Raw genomic sequence first — 22,982 nt, 5'->3', positions numbered from 1 at the left:
AAAAACGCCTTAACCACTTGGCCACGTGCCAACACAAGATAGATATATCACATGGATTAAGAATTATTCTAAAGGGAGGATGAGGCAACTGTGGCTGAGAAAAGAAGTCAAAAGACAGCATATAAAGCAAATGAGAGGGCATTTAACATAGCACCAAAGATTCGAGGGAAGTTAGAGGATTAGAAAACTTCTAAAAACCAATGGAAGATAACTAGAAAAGCCATAAGGAGAGAAAAGATTAAATATTAAGGTAAGCTAGCATAACATAAAAGAGGATACAAAAGTCTTTTTAGAGATATATAAAGAGTAAAAGACCAGTAAGAGTGGATATTGGACCACAGAAAAATTATGGTGGAGAGGTAGTAGTGGAGGAACAAAGAAATGGTGGATGAACTGAATAAGTATTTTGCATTAGTCTTTACTGTGGAAGCCACTAACAGTATGCCAGAAATTGAACAGTGTCAGGAGATAGAAGTGAGTGTAAGTGCTATTACTAAGGAGAAGGTGCTTGGGGAGCTGAAAGGACTGAAGGTAGATAAGTCTCCTGGACCAGATGGATGACACCCCAGGGTTCTGAAAGAGGTGGCTGAAGAGATTGTGGAGGCATTGGTAGTGATCTTTCAGGAATCACTAGATCCTGGAATGGTTCTGGAGGATTGGAAAATTGCAAATGTTACTCCATTCTTTCAGAAGGGAGGGAAGCATATGAAAGGAAATTACAGGTCAGTTAGTCAAAGGTTAGTATTAGTTTTGGAGGTTTCAGGGTACTTGGAGGCACATGATAAAAATCAAAGGTATACAGAGAAATGTCTACAATATACATTCTGAAAATATTTTTCATCGCAACCATCCACGAAAACAGAGGAGTGCCCCAAAGAATGAATGACAGTTAAATGTTAGAACCCCAAAGACCCCCCCAGCTCCCCCCTCCCACACGTAAGCAGCAGCAAGGCAATGACCCCCTCTCCCTCACCAGCAAAAAAAGCATTGGTGCCCTCCACCAAGCACTCAAGTGTGCAGCAAAGCATCAATAAAGACACAGACTTGCAGTTCCCCAAAGTCTACTCGTTCACCCAGTAATTCAACATACCACAGGCTCTCTCTCTCTCCCAATAAGGGAAAAAGAGGCGTCTCCATTTCACAACCAGAGGGGAGACATAAAAAAACAACTCGCTGATTTATGATATTAAAAGCCCATTTCATCGCTTTTTCCTTGCCTGACAAATCTGCTGGAATTCTTCAAGGAAACAACAAGGATAGACAAAGGAGAATCAGTGGAAGTAGTGGGAATAAAGGGGACTTTTGCTGGTTGGTTGCTGATAACTTGTGGTGTTCCGCAGGGGTCGGCGTTGGGACCGTTTCTTTTTCATATTATATGTCAATGATTTCGATGACTGAATCGATGGCTTTGTAGCCAAGTTTGCACACAATATTGAATTGAATTGGCTTTATTACATTAACATATAATCCTGATAGAAAATGGTTTCAGCTTTACAGCAGCACTAAACTAACCATGTTCAGAGTTATGACCTAAGCCACTTCTGAGTTAAGGACAGGGAGACTCAAGCAAATATTGCAAAAGGTAAAAATGCTGGCACAATTGAGATCATCAAACAGAGGTAGATTGGGCAATGTTGCATGTGAATTGTTTAAAGTGTGTAAGGGGCACATGTCAATATGAAACACTTCAGTGCAGAATTAATGGCAACCAAAGTGCCTCTCCTGTAAATTCAAATCATGAAATAAATATAATGTTGTTGCTTTGTTATTGTATTTATCAGTTCATACACAATGCAATGGTTATCTAGTAAGACTGCATGCTAGTGTATCTGTATGTTAGGCACTTTAATATGGGACCCACACAAAGTTCAAAATCATAGCATTAAAACCTATATTGGTACATGAAAGGAGTTTGCAGCATGAAGAGGTCAGATACAATTGGTCTCATTCATGAACGTTTCAGTAAATTAGAGTCTCTATTCTGAGAATGGAGTTAGACCCAAGAAGGTCATATATGAAGCCTCTATTTACAGCTTCTGATGCTTTTCACTTGAATAGAGTGCCATTTATGTTGAAATCAGTGCTATTATTTAATCCACCTTCCCCTAAGGTTGACGAAACTGAACTAAATTCAGTCACAAAAGCAGTTCAATTGGTCCACTGTCCTGAAACTGACGACAGTGACGCACACATATATATATTCCATTTGCGTTCATACTGTAAGGCACTCACATGGCAGGAACATTGCAAGTGCTAGGGTCTGGAAATAAACCATTCTAATAACTCCAATAGCATCCTGTAAGTCACTTCACACACTCTCCATATTTATGAAGTCATTTTACCAAGCACTTTCAAAATCTCTGCATTCTGTACATGTACAACTCACCGGAAATTCATTCACCAAGTTCCAACTGAGCTTCTGAGTTAGGAAGCGTGTGATACCGCATCCCTTCATGATCTGTGGTAACTGTGCGGAATATCCAAATGTATCTGGCAACCAAAACTATATTTTAAAATAAAGAGAAACAAAACAATGCCCCATTATTAACTGGTAGCGTTCTGTTGCTCAAATCAATACGTAAATGGTACTAGTACAGAGCAATTAAAGTACAAAAATCTGCGCCAGTACAATTATCCTAAAATGTTTTCGGAGGACAAGAATCAATGCTCCTGATTGTTATCCAACGAAACTAAGTGGAAAGAGTCATAAGCAAATCAGTGAAGACGGTAGCTATCAGTGCTCTATATAGTTATATTAGGTAATAACTATCACATATTTCAAGTTCAGGATCAAACTCAGCTACAACAAATGCACAGAATCATCCAGAAAGAATTTTTCATGTGCGCAGAGGCAAGGTAGAGAGGGTGCCAGCATAGACAAAAGCTTTAGCATAAACAGTGAAACATTACAGCATTCTGTCCTCACCATATCTTTACTTGCTGGCAGCTTGGTTTAGAGTCGTACAAACCTTTTGGCAAACCACGTCCATACCGACCTCTTTGCCCTTCTACACCTATCCCTAGTCCCTTCTCATGCTCTGGAACTCGAAAGGTACAGTACATCCAATAAAACTACAGAGCTCAGTGGAGAGCATCCTAACATGTTGCATCACTGTGGGGTTCGGAAACTGCACTGCAGTTAAAACTGTCCAACACATCACCACGAAGGACATATATACAGAAAGGTGCCAAAAAAAGGTCAGCAATATCCCAACCACACTGCTTATGAATGGGCTGTCCCATTCCCATCAGGAAGGAGGCTACACAGCATCCACACCAGGACCACTACACTTAAAAAACATTTTCTTCCCCAAGCCATCACAGCAAATCAACACCTCCACCCATTAAAGCCACCCCACCAGCCTCCACCACCATAATGTACCCATCACCTAGCATCACATTATGTACGTACAATCAAAGTATATAACAGTTACTTGTATGTTGTGTTTCATGGGATTGCTTTTAAATTTATTGTGGTTTTTATTGCGTTCTTTAAGCTTATATTTTTTTTTATGGTGCATCAGACTCGGAATAACAATCATTTTGTTCTCGTTTACACTCATGTACTAAAGATGACAATAAACAATCTTGAATAAATCTAAGCTCTAAGACCAAACAAATGGCTCACCTGATGGTCAGAATTGCAGATTAAAGCAGTAAAATGACTCTTTCAACAAATAACTAACACGACTGTTCTCAACCAATGAGAGGACTTTCTACTCAGTTGAGGAACAAAAAATAAGAAACAAGAATAAGTAGTCAACTTAAAAAGGGAACCTAAAAGCCTGTTGCATGTAAATAAGATGTAGACAGCGACCGGGACTAATTATGGTTAAAGGTGATGTTTGATTACAGGGAACAAAGGGATATAGATGTACAGGTGCACAAATCCTTTAAAGTCAGAAGGCAGAGTGTCTGGCAGAGCCTGTGGCATCTCACTGCTCAAAAATAGGAACACAGACAACAAAAACAGCAACTTACCTTGAACCTGTACAGGACACTATTTTAGGACACAAATGGAGTGCTGTGTCCAATTCTGAATCTCACTTTAAGAATGAATGCAAAAAGATTTATCATGGATCAAAGATAGAAAAGGTTACATTGGAAAAGTTGAGACTGTTTCTTTGTAATAAAGGTTGAGTTAAGATTTAATAAATCATAACTAGATAAGACAGAAAGATAAGATCTGGAATATACTGTTCATAGGGGTGGAAAAATTAATGAGAGCTATCAAAAAGGAACAAGATAGGGATTCTAAAATTACAAAGAAACAAAGTCTTGGTTGCTGTGTCAACCACTCACCTCAGAGCAAAGTTTTCCAAACTCTTGCTGGAAGAACCTTTGACCCTGGAGAAATTGTCGGACCATTGATTCACCAGAGGGGAGGTTTCCATCCTGCAAAACCTGTATGTTAGTGACCTCTAGTGGATAGATTTATGATTCTTTCACAATCTAAGTCATCCAAGCACACACAAAGCAGGGGCAGTCATAGAACATTTTCAAATGCATGTTAAAATACAACTCCTTCATAATTTCTGCCAGCTTCAATAAGATTCACACACCAGATACATCTTTTCCACCCTCTGTCCTATTGGCAATTTACAGGGATAATTCCTTTCACAACTCCCTAGTCCACTGTCTATCACCACTAAACATCCATCATCCTGCACACTTTCCTATGCAACAGCTGAAAAAGCAAAACTTGACCTTTCATCTCCTTCATTCGCACCAACCAGGGACCCAAAGATTCTTTCCAGGAGAAGTGGTGATTCAATAGCACCTCTCTCAATCAATCATGTTACATTCAGTGTTCACAATGTGACTAAAGGCTGATTTACACCTCTGCATCAACTCGACGCCGTAACCTACGCAACTGGCCGACGCGCGTTGTGAGCATTTATACTTGTGCATTGGTGCGGCTGCGTCGTTCTGTAATTTGGGCACATCGCACATGCGCACACACCTGCCCGTGCGAGGCTTCATAGTCATGGTAGACTTTCTCGGGGTAGAGTTTAAAGTGAGCGTCTTTTTTCGTAAAAGTGAAATGTGTCCTCTATAATTTCGGAGGTCTGTAAAGTTTTATGGAAAGCATTGCAGCCAGAGTTCCTTCTCTGCCCTTCAGTCGCCCAATGGGAAGCTATTGCAGTGTAGGACGAAATGCGATGCTACCAAGTGGACCAATCACAGTTGTTCGGTCTGCGTTGCCGCGACGCGTAGTTACATTTTGGGAGAGGTGCGCATCAGCCTACGGCGTAGGGATCCGTGTCGGCTCTACATAGGGTTCGCGGCGACGCCGTACTTACGGCATTGAGTTGACGCAGAAGTATAAATCAGGCTTAACACCCATCTTGAAGCAATTACTTTGTGGAGTACCTCCACGCAGTTCATAGGGATAACTCTAGATTTACTATTGCTTGCTGCTTTAATTCTCCATCCTATACTCAACTCTGATCTGTTAAGGGCCTCCTGCGGTGTAACATTGAAAATCCGTGGATCAGCGTTTTGTCTTCTGTCTGGGCAGGCTACAGCTTTTTCCACTCTCCAATGAATTCTAAAACTTCAGATACCTCACTTACTCTGTCTGTGTCAGAATTGGATATTCCTGCTGTCAATCACATTGGTCCAGGTTTTCTCTCTCCAGTGGTATAACACTGACCCTCCCATTTGTGTCCCACAGCTCACATTACATTTCTTTGTCCGCATGATCACCCTCTAACTGCTCCATTAACCCATTGACCATAGATGTTACGCAACTGATTCCGGATCTCTCTTTCAACTCTTTGACACTAAATCTATTTTTTTTTATTGCTGTTGCCTGACCTGTCGAGTATTTCCAGATTTTCTGTTTTATTTCAATACAATTCTGCATTATGAACTATCTTGTACAGCAATAAACTGTGGAGAAGCAGTGAAAGTTTTAAGGATTTCTGTTGCACTAAGTTTGGAGTAGAGATTGCTCCTGTCTCAGCTCATTTACTGCTGAAATGCCTTGGTTAGATCTTTGGGCTGGCCACCAATCAAGCAACCCTCATGCTCAAAATATAACTCACATCAAAGACCCTTTTGTGTGTTTTCTGGTCTCACGAACTCACAGGAACATATAGGTTTTAAGTCCTCAACCTTTTATCCTAAATGCTCCATGATATCATTTCTATCCACACGTTCTTCTCTCACCCCACAATTATAATCTCTAACTTTGAGCTGTCATTTCTAAACTCTCCACCAAGATTAGCCATGCCATTAGCTGCCTCGCCTCCAGATCAGGAATTGCTTCCCTAAATATCCACCCCTATATCTTCATTCAAACGTCCTAGTAAAAGCATCCCGTGACCGGGCTATGCTCAGATATCCCAGCATCTCTCTAACTGGTTTGTTAAAAGACGTCCAATTACCATCCTCAAGAGCTTCTTGAAATGTTTCACAACGTAAAGGAACTCCATAAACATAGATTGTTGTTAGTTACAAAATGTTGGAAGTAGTGCAATAAAAGAGATCCAACACCTAGCAGCGTGAAGCAATTGAATGCAAATACATATTAGTGATTTCCATGCAGGAAAACAGACCATTCTGGAAGTTAGTGGTGAGCTGACATTTAAACTACTGAAGGACAGTTGGTGAAAGCATTTCTTAAGCTGCTGTGGAGGGTACCTCAGAACTTTGCCCCAGTGAAGGTAGCTTCTCACAGTTACTGTTGGGCAGGAGGTCAAACCTGATGTCCTACACAATCAGATTAAAAAACAGCAACTTCCCTTCGACCATTCAGTTCTTGAACCAACCAGCACAATCCAAAATCACTATAGTTTAGCAACATAATTACCACTTTGATCATTTTGCACTGAAATAGGCTTTGTTTTGCAAACAGTTGCATATAATTTGTTTTTCTTCTGAATGTGCTTCGGATGCTGTGTCTGTGATGCAGCTACAAACAATTTTTCCACTGCACCTTTGCATACAGGTACTTGTGCATTTGACAGTGAACTGGACTTTGATGTTTAAAACTAGTTCCCAACTTATTCTCCAAGGCAGTAGATATTACAGACTGATACAGGTATGTTACCATTGATGAGTTTCTGCACTGTCTTGAAAATGATACTACTACAGTCACTGTACACTAGTGGCAGAGAGACAGAATGTTTTAAATGATGAACAGGACTCCAAATAAAGCAGCTGTTTTTCCTGGATTGATCTGAACTTCTTGAGTGTTGTTAGAGCTGCTTTCACCTAGACAATTAGAGACTATCTTACTGCAGACCTCTGCAGATGATGGGAGAGCTTTGGCAAGTCACTTGCTGCAAAATACCAAACCAACCTTTTCTGCAGCCGCAGTACTTATGTAGCCAGTTCACTTAAATTTCCGTTCAATGACCTCCAGGATTCTAGTGACAGATCCGATGATGGTAATGACTAGTATCAGTGATGTTCAGAGAACTGATAGCAGCATATTGCAACTGTTAGACATGTCTTCTGGTCAATGAGTCATGTTTACATTGTACCATGTCATGTTCCAATGCTTCACACAAACACTATCCCTCTGATGCAATGGACACAGAACGCTGGAGGAACTCAGCAGATCAGGCAGCATCTATGGAAGAGGGTAAACAACCGATGTTTCGGGCCGAGACCCTTCTTGAGTCCTGAAGAAGGGTCTCGGCCCGAAACATCAACTGTTTACTCTTTTCCATTGATGCTGTCTGACCTGCTGAGTGCCTCCAGCATTTTGTGTGTGTTGCTTTGGATTTCCAGCATCTGCAGACTTCCTCGTGTTTGAGATTTCCTTTGACCCTCTGATTACTACTTTGTACACAGCAAAATCCCATCAATGACAATGAATAGATCAGCTAATTTGCTTTTTGTGGTGTTGCTCTGAGGAATATTGTTGAGGTCACTTTGCTGGACTCATCTAAAAGGCTGGCATCTGGACAACATAGAACTCCTTTAGTACCACATTTGAAATATCAGCCTAGATATCTTTTCAAACCCCAAATAAGAAATCAAGTTCAACTTTATTGTCATCTAACTGTACATATATACAACTAAATGAAACAATATTCCTCCAGACCAGTGCACCCACAAAACATATCACACACAACACACAGACTATTCTTGGCTTGTGCAACTGTAACGAAAGCCAATTTCCCTCGGGATCAATAAAGTATAACTATGACTATGACTAAAATATTACCATAAATAAGCTTATGAAATACAATCATTGAAATAGCACAGATAAACAGTTCACTGTCCTAGTGACGTGACCTCGGTGGTGGCAGGGTATTCATTAGTCTCACAGACTGAGGAAAACAGCTGTTACCCAGTCTGGCAGTCCTAGTCCAATGCTTCTGTAACACCTTCCTGACGGTAGTGGGTCAAAGAGATTGTGGGATAGGTGGTGGAGACTCTTTGGGCTCTTTGTCTGCAACACTCCCAATAGATGTCACAAGTAGTGAAGTAAAGGACCTTTTAACACCATAAACCAGCGAGTTCCTTGTTATGTCTCCCCGCTCACTGGGAAAAATGGAAACACCTTCTTCTCCCTTATAAGGGAGAAAGAGAATCTGCGGTATGTCGAATGCCCGGTGTAACACGAGGTCTTTGGGGTAACTGCAAGTCTGTGTCTTTGCTGTTGCTTTGCTCACGCTGAGTGTTTGGTGATGTTGCCAATGCTTGCTTTTTTTGCCAGTGCAAGAGGGAGGGGAGCTGGGGGGGGGGGAGGACCTTGGGGTTCTTACGTTTATCTGTCGTTCATTCTTTGGGGCACTTCTCTGTTTTCGTGGATGTTTACGAAGAAAAAGCATTTCAGAATGTATATTCTATACATTTCTCTGACATTGGACCTTTGAACCAGGAAGGAGAGAGACCCTGGTGATCTGCTCGGTGATTTTTGTAGGATCTTGCAGTTTCCATGCCACACAATGATTCAGCCAGACAGGACACTCTCAATCACGCTCTTGTAGAAAGTTTTCCAGTTTAAGAAAGCAATACTGAAGATGTGCTACAACTTACTGGTAAATCATAAGACAAGGGATTCAACTAAAAACTTTACTTATAATATCTTTGCTGAAGAAAATTGTCATGAACTATTGCTGCAGGCAGTGAGGAGGCGAGGATGGTTCAGGGGTTGAGCAGTGTTGGGTAATTCTGCTCAACATGTTTGTGTTCAAGCTGCCGGGTTCACAGACAGAGTTGGTATTGCTGCAGGAGATGCAGTGAGCGAATTGGGAAGGATTCGATGCCTGTTCACTTAACCCCAGTGCAAGGTTGGTTTGCTCCAAGCACCGCGCCGATTTTGTGAGATCGAGAACAGCCTAGGGCGGGGCAGTCAGGTGTATCGGGCACCAGGATCCAGGTCCTAGAACGTGGCACTACTCGCTGCTTGGACAATTTAAATGCTGGCCCAGATAGACTGGAATCTAACTGTGTTGGGTCGGGCTGTTTTTGTCCTCTCTCCTGTGAATGTTTATTCTTTCTCCGTGGAGTTAAGGCTGTGAACTGATCCGGCTGCCGTGCGTTTCTGCCCTGCTGGTGTGATGAACTGGGGACCGAGGCTCTCGGGCCTACTCCGACTACTCCAGGAGTGGATCTACGACCCAGTCTGGATCGGGATGCTGTTGGCTTGCTTCTATTGTTTGCTTGATGTATATGTTTTTTTTCTCTCTCCCTCTTTCTCTGCACAGTGGTTTTTGGTCTTTTTTCATTAGGTTATTCGGGTCTCTTGTTTGTGGCTGCCTGTAAGCAGACAAGTTTCAAGGTGTATGTATACTTAATACATTCTTTGATTATAAATGTGCTTTGAATTCTTTGAATGAGGGCATACTTCAATCTCTTCAGGAAGTGTAGACACTGCTATGCCTTCTTGACTGGTGAGGAGGTGTTGTGGGTCCAGGTTAGATCATCCATTACATGCACATACTCTTCACTCTCTCCATGCCAGAGTGAGTGATGTTCAATGGAGAGTGGCCAACCTGTGCCTTCTTGAAGTCCACAATCATCTCCTTTGTCTTGTCCATTTTGAGATTCAAGTTGTTGTCTCACACCATTTGACAAGTCTTGCTGTACATCCTCTCTGTATGCCAATTCATCATTGTGGCTGATGAGGCTAACCGCTATAGTATCATCAGTGGACTTGATGATGAGGTTTGAGCTGGATCTGACAGTGCAGTCACGAGTCAGCAGCGGGTAAGCACACAGCCCTGGGGACACTGGTGCTCAACATGGCGCTTGAGATGTTGCTGCTAACTTGGACTGACTGGGGTCTTTCCATCAAGAAGTCCAAGATCCAGTTAGGGAAAGGGGTGTTGAATCCCAACGAGGACAGTTTACCCACCAACCTGAGGCTAATGAACAACATCCTGGAGTATGAGGCACCATTTTCTAGGTGGGAGAGGACAAAGTGAAGGACCGAGGTTATGGCATCATCAGTGGGCCAGTTTGAACGGTAGGCGAACTGGAAAGGGTCCAATGTAGCTGGAAGATGGGATTTTATACAATCATTACCAGCCACTCAAATCACTTCATAATTGTAGAAGTCAATGCCACTGGGCAGTAATCATTTAGGCCAGTTACTGTCACACTCTTGAGCACCAGAATAATGGTGGCTGCCTTGAAGCCTCTAAGCACAGTAGACTGTTTCAAAGAGCTATTAAAAATGATCATTAAGACTTCTGTTAGCTGAGCCGCACAGTCTCCCAGCATCTGATCAGCTTTGCATGGATTTACCCTGGCTAGGATTTTTCTCACCTTGGCTGTGGCCAAAGAGGGTGCCTGCTCCTCAGTGTCAGTGTCAAAACATGCATAGAAGGTAATCAGCTTATCAGGAAGGGGTGGTGTCACTATTGTTGACACAGAGGGTGTACTTGCAATCTGTTATGGCTTGTATACCTTGCCACATGCACCACACAGCAGCAAAGGTAAGATGATATTTAATGTGATTATGGCTAACTAGAGCATGCAGTATTTTCTAACCATAGTCTGATACTTTACCATCTCTACCCAGGTGCCTCCTACGACGATGAACTGCCCTTTCTGAGAATACTCCTGGATTTGTGTATACAAGCCTGGGTACCAGCTCTTTACCCACTCCAGCTGTTGTGCCTGGTAAAGAGTGAAATGAAGTGTTAATAACTTTGCTAATTAAGCATAACCATTTCTTAAGTGTCAGAATACTTCATAACTACATGCATATATTTAATATTTTGCCTGATAATCAGGGTTGTTTTGCTACATTAAAGACAAAGCTTGTCATTAGATATAGACCTTGCACATGGTAGATCATCCCAAGGTGCTTTCCTACGGCAGAAATACAATAGAAGTTGACACTAGTTCAAAAGTGGAGAGATCCAAGAGGTAGGCAAGGAGGAAAGAGAATACGCTCTGGAAACAGTATTTCCAGATGGTTGAAGGCAAGGTCACCAGTGATGGAAAGCGACTGGATAATTTTTCAAAAGAGCAGATGGAAGGCTTGTAAAAGATTGCAGAGTTGGAGAGGAGAAGGGACATGCAGAAATTTAAACTGGTATAAGAGCTTCAAAAACAGCCATTTAGGCTGCACTGCATTCTAATGTTGAATTTTAAAATGGGAAATATTGCTGGTGTAGGAGATGGTGTGGATCAGCTGACCTGGATAATGAGAAAAGTGGAATGAGGCAGGTTAGGATACAGTACATTTACTCCCAGCTAAAATCAGAACGAATGCATATCAGTATATTGCTGGCTAACTGTGATTATGCCAAAACATACCCTAGAAGGTCAGCAAATATTAAAAAAATGGCTTTATGCTTGAGGTTTTGAGGAAAAAACTCAAGTATAAAATTTCAGAGCACAGAATCTGAATGGCACAAAGGCCATCTTACCTAACCAAATCTATATTTTCTTTGTAGACCAATCTAGTCTGTTTTGTTTCCCTGCAGCCCCACAAGTTATCTTCCATTATCAGCATCCAATTTCATGAAAATCATGATCAAGTTGGCTTCCATGACCCTTACCAGCAGCAAAATCTAGATCACAACTGCTCTGTACAAATGCTGGGGAAACATACAAGGTCAGGCAACATCTGTGGAGTCAAAGGAAAGGTCAGGATAACAGGTCGTAACTCGCAATGTTGACCTCTGCCTCCAGAGTAGCTGCTGGCTGAGTTTCTCTAGCATTTTGTTTTATAATTGAGATTACAGCATCTGCAATCTCATGTCTGTGATTAAAAATAAAATTCCCTCACATGTCCTTATTCTTTCGTTCATTTTACTAAATCTGAATGCCTTAGTCCATGCACCATGATAGACACAGTTCAACTCTGTTTACTCTAACTAAGCCTTTAGTGAACTCATACATTTCTAAAACTCGTCTCTGACACTTCCTTATTCTGGTAAAGAAACACAATCTCCTGCTGTCTAATCATGTCATGAAATCGCTCATCCCTGAACATTTCCCATAAATTCATTATTTTTTTAAATTTCCAATAAAATTGATAGCTGTCAATTAATCAATAGTGACTATCGTTTATTTAGAAGCTCCATTCTGAGAATGAGCACTTTGTACTGTGCCATAAACATAAGCTGAAGAGTTCCTGAAAGTGAGTCTGTATGTTGTAGAATCACTGAAACTATCCAGCCAATCCAGGAGTCTGACCAAGATTGTTTCATGTCATTTCTTGTACTCAAGTGTAAAGGAGAACAAAGTAATTGTTACTCTGGATCTAATATGGCACAAAAAAACCTACAAAAGATAAAGAACACAGTAATAGAAAACACAATAAATATAAATACATAAGACAGATCATATACATAGATTGACGGTACATCCATAAAGTGACACTAGGCACAGAAGTGTCTGTACACAAGATGATTCTGAGAGGGAGAAAGAAAGAAGTGGTGGTTGGGGGTGGAGGGTAGGTTAGTTGGTGAAAGTGTTGATCAGCCTTACTGCTTGGGGAAAGTAAATGATTTTGAGTTTGGTGGTTCTGGTATAGATGCTGCGTAGCCTCCTCCCTGATGGGAGTGGGACAATCCCTGAGCAGGGTGAGTAGGCTTGTCGATAACGTTAGTGGACCTTTTTCAGCACGTTTCTGTATACCAGTGATGCAGCTTGTTAGGATGACCTCTACTGCACATCAGTAGAACGACATGAGTATGGATGTGATTAGTCCAGCTCTCTTCACCGTCTTCAGGAAGTAGGAGTGTTAGTGAGCTTTCGTGACTGTGTAGGATGTATTCTGGGACCATGAGAGGTTATGTGTGATGTGCACTCCCAGGAGTCTGAAACTGCTTACAGTTTCCAGTGCTCCTCATTGTATATAGTTCACAATTATTTGCACAATTGTTTTGTTTGCTTTTTGATTCTGTACAGTGAGAGCTCAGGGAAACCGGCATCAAATTCCCTGTATGTGTCCACATACTTGGCGATAATAAAGGATTCTGATTCTGATTCTGTGCCACTGATGTAAAGACAGGTGTGAGTTGTCCTGAAGTTGATAACCATCTCCTTTGTCTTGTTGACATTGAGGAAGAGACTGAAGGGCAACAACTGTCCCTGAACGTGGTGGTGTGGGACCCAAGGCAACACACACAAAATGCTGGAGGGACTCAGCAATTCAGGCAGAATCTGTGGAAATGAACAGTTGGGACAAACCCCTTCTTCAGGATCCAAGACAACTGTACTTCCTGCTCAATGGCAGTAGGAAGAGAGGGAGGTGGGTCAAACACAGGCAGATGGGACAAGCTCAGGTAGAGATCTTGGCCGGCACAGAGTAGTGGGCTGAACACCAACTTGTTTTCTGCTCTCGAGCCTTGATACTTGAATCTGGTTTGAAGTCCACTGCGGCACCTTCTCTTTCTACGATGGACGACCTTCATCTGCTTCAAGGTGCCAAATTCACCACAAGTTCAAGTTTAAATGTCATTCAACCATACACATGTATACAGTTAAATGAAACAACATTCCTCTGGGACCAAGGTGTAAAATAGTACATATAGTCACACACAGCACACACAGTTACGATTAAAAAATAGTCACAAAATAATATTAACACAAGTCCCTGAGTGGCTTGGCCTTAAGATTGATGGTGCATACGATGTTGTCCTGCAGCCACGTTTCTGCAAGAACAAATATGCAGCAGTTCCTCATCTCCCGCAGCCACAGACAAAGCCAATCCAGCTTGGATTGCTGGACAGCAGCACCCATAAGATAGCCTGTAACTCAGCACAGACTCCAACGTGCCCGCCATGCCATTGTTCTCTCCCACACTGCCTCCAGCACCTCCTCACATGCGTGGCTGTAACAGGTGATACTGCAGTACGAGAACCTGGCCCTTGGGCACAGATTCCAGCGTGCTCGTGAGATGGCAAACAGTGAGATGAGAAGAATTACAAAGTTTTGAAAGGTTCCCCTTCTCACTTAGGCTTAACAATGAAGACTGATTGATGTACGGTAAAGGAAAGTACATCCCAGCTCAGGAGGAATGACCCAACTTCCATACAAAGTTCTTCAAGAACAAGGGGGAATATGATCTCTACCACAAAACAAATAGAAAAATCAGTATCCTGCATAAAGAATTTGCTCACTACTTCTATATAGGCATCCGTTAGTCTCGTGAGACCATGGATTTGCACCTTGGAAGGTCTCCAGGGCGCAGGCCTGGGCAAGCTTGTATGGAAGACCGGCAGTTGCCCATGCTGCAAGTCTCCCCTCTCCACGCCACCGATGTTGTCCAAGGGAAGGGCACTAGGGCCGATACAGCTTGGCACCGGTGTCGTCGCAGAGCAATGAGTGGTTAAGTGCCTTGCTCAAGGACATAACACGCTGCCTCAGCTGAGGCTCGAACTAGCGACCTTCAGCTCATTAGACCAACGCCTTAACCGCTTGGCCACTTCTAATGCAAAATGAAATACCAAAGGTCTGGAATCAGAATAGTAAGGTTTAAGTGGGAGGTGATTGCCCCAAGTGTATAACTATGAAAATGACACTGATGCACTTCCTCTACGTCATAAATGAGGCTTCTGTGCAGTGTTGCCCAAGAGTATTACAATACTCCTACTTTGCTGGCTAGCTAGGAGGAAGGTGGATTAAAATTCACTGTACTTCCTATGGTTGTGCATCACATGGTGAAGGCCATCATAAGTCTAGAGAAGGCAGAGAGTAATGCTCAAGGTTATGAGGAATAAGCAAGGAAACAGAATCAGAGCTCTTTCAGATCTGGCACAGACACAATAGGCATTCTCCCAGTGCAGTGACCATGTAGCGAGTAAGAGGGAGATGTTATTTTATAAGTTTATTGGCTTGATTTTAAGACTAACAGCGTAATGTGAAGAACCCTGATCTTGAAGAAATTTATATGGAAGCAGATGAAGGGTTTTGACCACAAGACTCTTGGGTCATTCCTCCTGAGCCAGAATGTACTTTCCTCTACCATACATCAACCAGTCTTCATTTTTAAGCCTAAATGAAAATGAAAATCAAATAATCTAGCACCAGCATCTATTCCTCGATGTGATGTGAAGAATTATAATGTTTGTCTTAAACTTCAGATTAAAGTTAAATTCTTTTAATCATTTAAGTTTAAAACTAGTGTTGAGAAAATAGTAAACAAGTAGTCTTGGAATTCAGTTAAATGAGACACCATCTGGAACTGGTTAATAACATTCTCTGGATGATGTGTTCACAGAATGTCATGTAATCAGCCAGAAATATAGTACAGGCACTTCAGCCCAGTGAATCCATGTTGACCATCAAGCAACCAATCTTACACTAATTGACTTTAATACATTTTTATTTCCCCTATGTTCCTATAAAAGCTATCCTGTACAGCTGGGTAGTTTTTATGGGAATGTAAGGTGAAAAAAAGGACATAAAAAGGTTAAGCTACCAATTGACAAATTTCAAGGAAGAGGGAGGAAACGAGTGCACCAGTGGTAAAACTTGGTCATATGGAGAATGTGTAAACTCCACACAGCCAACACCTGAGGTCAGGATTGAACCTGCGATACTGGAGCTGAGCCAGTAGCTCTACAACCTTTGCCAATATATTGTCCAATCATGTAGATACTCAGGAACATGCACTTAACTGAGGCAAGGGAGAGAGGATACAGGTGTCCCCCGCTTTTCGAACATTCGCTTTACAACACCTCGCTGTTACGAAAGACCTACATTAATTACCTGTTTTCGCTAACAGGTGTTTGCACTGTTACGAAAAAAGGCAGCGCGTGCCCCGAGCAGCCAAGCTCCTCCACCGGAACTGCATTCGAGCGGGCATTGCTCAAACACATGCCTGTGAGCATCTGTGCTTTATGTCGATTTATTTTGAGCATCCGTTTGCAAGATGAGTTCTAAGGTATCGGAAAAGCCTAAAAGAGCTCGTAAGGGTGTTACACTTAGCGTAAAACTAGACATAATTAAGCATTTCGACCATGGTGAACAAAGTAACGACAAAGTGAGCTTGGCTTGTGGAAGTTGATGAAGATGATGTTGAAGAGGTTTTGGCATCCCATGACCAAGAACTGATAGATGAAGAACTGATGCAATTGGAAGAGGAAAGGATAACAATCGAAACCGAATGTAGTAGCAAACGGAACAAAAGTGAAGTCATCCAGGAACTGAATGTGAAGCAATTGCGTGAGATTTTCGCTGCAATGATTGCAGAAAAGTACGACTTAAATTTTGAAAGGGTACGTAGGTTTAGGGCATATTTACAAGATGGTTTGAGTGCTTACTAAGAATTGTATGATAGAAAAATGCGCGAGGCTAGGCAGTCAAGCATACTGTCGTTTTTCAAGCCTTCCACATCAGCCACAGCAGACGACGAACCTCGACCTTCGACATCGAGGCAAACAGACATAGAAGATGACCTGCCTGCCCTGATGGAAACAGACGACAATGAGATGACACCTCAGTGTCCCACCACCCCAGTGGTCCCAACCTCCGGGCCGCGGACCAATAGATTGCCGCGAAGCATGCAGTGGTGTAGCAGTAGCCGGGACACACCCAGCACACCTTTAAGAAAAAAAGCCAAAATAAACAAGCATATAATTAGGTGCCACCCGGCACGTAATTAATTAGCTTGTTTATTTCGGCTTTTTTCTTAAAGATGTGCTGGGTGCATCCAGACTACCGCTGCACCACTACATGTTTCGCGGATCGGTATCAGTCGGCGGCCTGGAGGTTGGGAACCACTGCACCACCCCAACCTCCGACGACTCAGCCTAACACACCATCATCAGCATGCTCGGCGCTGTCTTCCTGATTCCCGTAAGTGATACTACACTGTACATACATTATTTCCACTTTACACGCATATAGGCTGTGTATTTTTATGTGTTATTTGGTATGATTTGGCAGCTTCATAGCTTAAAGGTTACTGGAGAGAGTGTTTCTGCCAAGAGCGCTTCCGCCATGTTTCTGCCAAGAGTGCTTGCGTGAGATTTTCGCTACGGTGGACAGTGCAGCAATGACTGTAGAAAAATATATCTACTTTATATAGGCTGTGTATTTATCATATCATTCCTGTTTTTACTATGTGTTACTGTTATTTTAGGTTTTATGTGTTATTTGGCATGATTTGGTAGGTTATTTTTTGGGTCTGCAAACACTCACAAATTTTCCCATATAAATAAATGGTAATTGCTTCTTCGCTTTATAACATTCCGGCTGACGAACCGTTTCATAGGAACGCTCTACCTTCAGATGGCGGGGGAAACCTGTACTTTAAAAATGTTCTAAGAATGGAAATGAAAGGACACTTTATTGGAACTAATGGATCAGTGACATGTGCAATAAGTAGTTCAAGAAACTTCTGAAAGGAGGAGGGAGAGTGAGGCAGGCTTAGGAATCCAGAAGGAATTATTGCAGGAGCCTCAACCCTCACACTTGTCCAACAGGTACAACATTCTAGCAGCTTTTTGTAGATTCGGCAGGTAGATGAGCACATTAATCTCAGGACCATTGTATAGAGACTGTTGCAAATTGGGGATTGACAAGTGCTTTTGGGAATAGTACAGTGATAAAATCTATACCCTCCAATGTGAGTGCAAGTCCCAAATGCTTGTGCTTCCTGACCAGTTCCATAGTTAAAACATCTCCTCAGGATTATTGATATTGTGTAGCCAAGTTTCCATCAAACTCAATATATAAGTTTGCTGATGACACAACAATTGTAGGCCGTATCTCGGGTAATAATGAGTTTGAGTACAGAAAGGAAATTAAAAACCTGGTGGCGTGGTGCAAAGACAATAACCTATCCCTCAACGTCAGCAAGACGAATGAATTGGTTGTTGACTTCAGAAGGAGTAGCGGACCGCATGACCCAATTTACATCGGTGGTGCGCAAGTGGAACAGGTCAAAAGCTTTAAGTTCCTCGAGGTCAATATCACAAATGACCTGACTTGGTCCAACCAAGCAGAGTTCACAGCCAAGAAGGCCCACCAGCACCTTTACTTCCTGAGAAAACTAAAAAAATTTGGCCTGTCCCCTAAAACCCTCACTAATTTTTATAGATGCACCGTAGAAAGCATTCTTCTAGGGTGATTCACAACCTGGTATGGAAGTTGTCCTGTCCAAGACCGAAAGAAGCTGCAGAAGATCGTGAACATGGCGCAGCACATCACACAAACCAATCTTCTGTCCGTGGACTCACTTTACACCGCACGCTGTCGGAGCAGTGCTGCCAGGATAATCAAGGACACAACCCATCCAGCCAACACACTTTTCGTCCCTCTTCCTTCCGGGAGAAGGCTTAGGAGCTTGGAGACTCGCACAGCCAGATTTGGGAACAGCTTCTTTCCAACTGTGATAAGACTGCTGAACGGATCCTGACCCGGATCTGGGCTGTACCCTCAAAATATCCAGACCACCTCTGGGTTTTTTTGCACTACCTTACTTTCCATTTTTCTATTTATGATTTATAATTTAAATTTTTAAATTTTTACTATTTTTAATATTTAATATTTGTAATCCAGAGAGCGGAAAGCGCAGAATTAAATATCACTGTGATGATTGTACGTTCTAGTATCAATTGTCTTGCTCACTGTTCTTACAGATGAAATCAATACACAGTGCATCACAGTAGTACAAGGTAGAGCTATAGCACAATACAGAATAACATACAACAGCTACAGAGAAGGTGCAGCACAGTAAGACAGTAAGGTGCAAGATTGTAATGGGATAGATTGTGAAGGTCAAAGCCCAAAGGTCAAAGAGTGAAGTTGGTGAGTCCAGAAATTGAGGCCCAAGGGGAAGTCAAAGGCCTGATGTCTGTGAGTCCGCAGCAGTCCATCCTGAGGATAGAGGTAGGGGTGAGAGAGAGGGGGAGACAGAGCACGAGAGAGACAGAGTGACGAAAGGGGATTGCTTTGCTTTTGTTGTTCACGTAAATTTATTATCAAAGTACTTTTATGTCACTGTACACTATCCTGAGATTCGTTTTCTTACAGGCATTCAGAGTAGCACAAATAAATACAACAGGATCACTGAAAAACTACACACAAACTGACAATGCGCAAAAAAAGACAAACTGTACAAATAGAAAAATAAGTCAATAAACAATGCTGAGAACGCGAGTTGTTGAGTCCTTAAAAGTGAGTCCGTAGGTTGTGGAAATCAGTTCGGTGCTGAGGTGAACAATGTTACCCTCAGGAGCCTGATGGCTGAAGGGTAATAACCATTTCTGAATCTGGTGATGCGGGATCCAAGATTCCTGCACCTCCTTCCTGCTGGCAGCAGCGAGAAGACAGCGTGGACTGGATGGTGGGGATCCTTGATGATGGATGCTGCTTTCTTGTGGCAGCACTCCTTGTAGATATGCTCACTGTGTTGTTGTTCCACGTGTTGTTCTGCTGAGCTTGCAGACATGCTATGTTGGAGCCAGAATATGTGCCTTCAGCATATCCTTACGTTGTGATAGTTATGAATGCTTTTCACTGCCTCAATGTACATGTGGCAAGCAAATGAATCTGATTGCGAGGTCAAGTCTATCCTACCGTACAAGGGAAACATTGAATTGTCTCATAACAGCAGATAGAAGCTGTCCTTGAGCTTGGTCAAATCCAATGACTAAGGCTACAAATAAAGCCATAAACTAAAGGTATTCTAAAAAGGTTCTGGGTAAGGAGACGTTTTTTTGAAGTTCATGAAAAAGGCAATGTATTAGTACAGGTAGCAAAATAGTTAAGGCGATACTCTGTCAGGAAGAAAGTGCACTCTTAACAAAGTTGATGAGTGAGTAACACATTTAAAATTCTTAGTGATCTAATAATCATTAGAAACTCAGTTTCAAATTCATAACAGTTATTTCAGAAAACCTTTAGAAAAGACAGGCAATTTTTAAAAAATAGAATGCGGGGACAAAGGAACTCAAATTTTAAAGACTAGGGTAGAGGATTGAAGCTCAGAAAATCAAGTAGAATCACTCTGGGTGGAACTAAGAAACAGCAAGGTGAAAGAAGGCATTGGTGGGAGTTGTACATGCTTGCTACTCCTCCCATTTTATTCCTTATGGAGTATAAAAACCAAATACTAAGTGGGGCTCTTCAAATTGTGCCAGAAGTTATTTATTTGAGAGAAGTACATGCTTAAACGTTTTTTCAGTAATATAAGAATGTCTTTTTCAGACTAAAGGCTGATTTATACTTCTGCGTAGTAGCCTACGCCGTTGTGAGCATTTATACTTGTGCGTTGGTATGTCTGCATCGCTCTACAATTCACCGCCAAAATGCTAGTTGGCGGTGGGGTTTCTATGCCACTGTTGAGTTTCTTCATGTTGAAACTCAACAAGAAGAAACTCAAACATCAAACAATGGCGACTGAAACTGAAGGAGGGTGAATTTTCTGTGCTTGTCCGGCTACTGAGAGACATGGACGATTTAAAATATTTTCGGATGTCAGCAGGTAGAATTGACGATTTGGTTCATCGTCTCCAACCATTTATTTTGTATCAGTGTACGCACAGTATACTCAGAGACAGGTAATCACCATTCGAGTTTTAGCTTCAGATAGAAGTCAACAGGCTGTAGCAGCTAGCTGCAAACTGGCATCAAGCACAGGGTCCTCCATAATTTCGGAGGTCTGTAAAGCTTTATAGAAAGCATTGCAGCCAGAATTCCTTCCCTGCCCTTCAGTCGCCCAATGGGAAGCTATTGCAGCATAGGAGGAAATGCGATGCTACCAAGTGGACCAATCACAGTTGTTGCGGTCTGCGTCGCTGCGACATGTAGTTACATTTTTGGGGAAATGCATGTCAGGCTACGGCGTAGGGTACGCAGCTACGCCGTACCTAAGGTGTAGGTTTGACGCAGAAGTATAAATTGGCCTTAAGAAGGGAAATCTACCCACCTATGTAGATTAACTATAGACACCGATTTTCTAAAATTTTGTGAGGTGAAGCCAACATGAGTTGGAAGGAAAGTTATTAGATCTTTCTCCACCTTTCGCTATGTGATAACAATGCTTAAGAGACATTTACACAGGCACCTGAACATAAAGGGAATTGAGGGATATAGACCAAGTGCAGACTAGTTTAAATTGGCATCATGGTCAGCACATTGTGGGCTGACTGGCCTATTTCTGTGCTGTACTGTTCTCTGTTTTATAATGCCCAGACTGGATGGAACCTTAAGCTCTTTGTACATCACTCCAGCTTTTTAGCAGCAACTCTTCCTCAAAGACAAACTCTGACAAGACTTCTCCAGACTGTAGAGGGGTGTACTTGAGTTCTAGTGGTTTCTGTGAGTTCAGAGTTGATAGCAGCGCTGGACTTCTTCCTATTAGAAGGGACGCCAACCCGATGTATGTCTTGTCTGCTGCACTCAATTCCTGTGGCCAACTGCTGCATTTCTGGTCCTCAACTTTGCCTGTTTCTTTGTGCTTCCTCAGCCTGGACAGTGCATCTTGAAACTCCCATCTGCCACAAAACTTCTGTCTGGGAGAGACCTTGCTGGTGCAGGATGACCACCTTGTGTCTTGTTGCTGCACTCATTCTTGCCATGGTGCAAGAATTAATTATTTTAAGGTTAAACTGTCACATCTGCCACCCCTCGCCTTTTAGTTTGGTTGTCCTTCGCCCAGTTTGATTCTTTCTATACCAGTTTCTGTTTCAGTTAATCAGTTTAGTTCATTCAACTCATTATGTCATTGATCATTAGCAACTGTTTGTTATCTTTGTTTAATCATGCACTGGGTTAAATACCTACAAAATAATCAAATTTTTAATTTGAAAAGTGATCATCACTTAATATGTTACTTCCTTTCACAAAATACAAAAATTTCTCTAACATTTAATTTTTTGGAAATGAATGTTTGGAAATCTAAAATTTGCTTTTTTCTACTGACACACTAATGCAGAAAACAAGCAAAAAAATATCTAAAACAAAACTTACATAAAAAATCTACGGTGCCTAAGACTCTTGCACAGTACTATATCTTTCAATCAGATTGAATCTGATTCTCCAGAGAAAACGATCCAAGTTTTCCAATTTCTCCTTATAGGAAATATTCTCTAATCCATGCAACAGCCTAGTGAACTTTGCCTGAATCCCCTCCAAAGTCTCTACATCTTCCTTGTAATGGGGCAATTAGAAATGCACCAAACACTGCCTGACCATGGTTCTATACTATTGCAAAGTGGCACCCTGACCTTTATACTCCCCATACCAAAATGAAGGCAGGTATGCTATTCATCTTCTTTACCACCCTACTACTTGCAGTGCCACTTTCAGGGAGCTGTGTGAATTGATGATGGAATGTTGGCATTATTTATCGCAGAACAACTTAGCTGACACTGCTGAAGGACATTTACTGCCTCCAAGGTGTGATGCACAATACTTTGAACCACTCCAATCCACACATGGAAGGCGCAGCCGAATACTGACTCAGTGACAGGGAAGGAGTAGTGACACACTTCCAGTCCAGGTTGATGTGAGATATCACAGGGATTCTGGAAATCATGCTTCCATTCCATTCTGCAACTCTCATTTTTCCAAGCGTAAGTCTGGATGACAAAGGAAGCACA

General features: G+C 42.1%; 1 protein-coding gene across 2 annotated transcripts in view; it reads right to left on the bottom strand.

Annotated features, from left to right (window-relative positions):
- man2c1 (mannosidase, alpha, class 2C, member 1) overlaps window positions 1-22,982 on the bottom strand; it is a 127,632-nt gene that overhangs the window by 67,861 nt on the left and 36,789 nt on the right. For both annotated transcript variants that reach the window (XM_072282292.1, XM_072282293.1), the window contains 3 exons: window positions 10,978-11,088; window positions 4,303-4,395; window positions 2,387-2,503 (listed from right to left, as the gene is read on the bottom strand). In XM_072282292.1, coding sequence (XP_072138393.1) covers window positions 2,387-2,503; window positions 4,303-4,395; window positions 10,978-11,088 — 321 coding nt within the window. The remainder of the gene's footprint in view (window positions 1-2,386; window positions 2,504-4,302; window positions 4,396-10,977; window positions 11,089-22,982) is intronic.

This window comes from Mobula birostris, chromosome 18 (genome assembly GCF_030028105.1).
Source record: "Mobula birostris isolate sMobBir1 chromosome 18, sMobBir1.hap1, whole genome shotgun sequence".
In the NCBI taxonomy this organism is placed as follows: domain Eukaryota; kingdom Metazoa; phylum Chordata; class Chondrichthyes; order Myliobatiformes; family Myliobatidae; genus Mobula; species Mobula birostris.
This window is presented reverse-complemented; position numbering and strand designations above follow the sequence as displayed.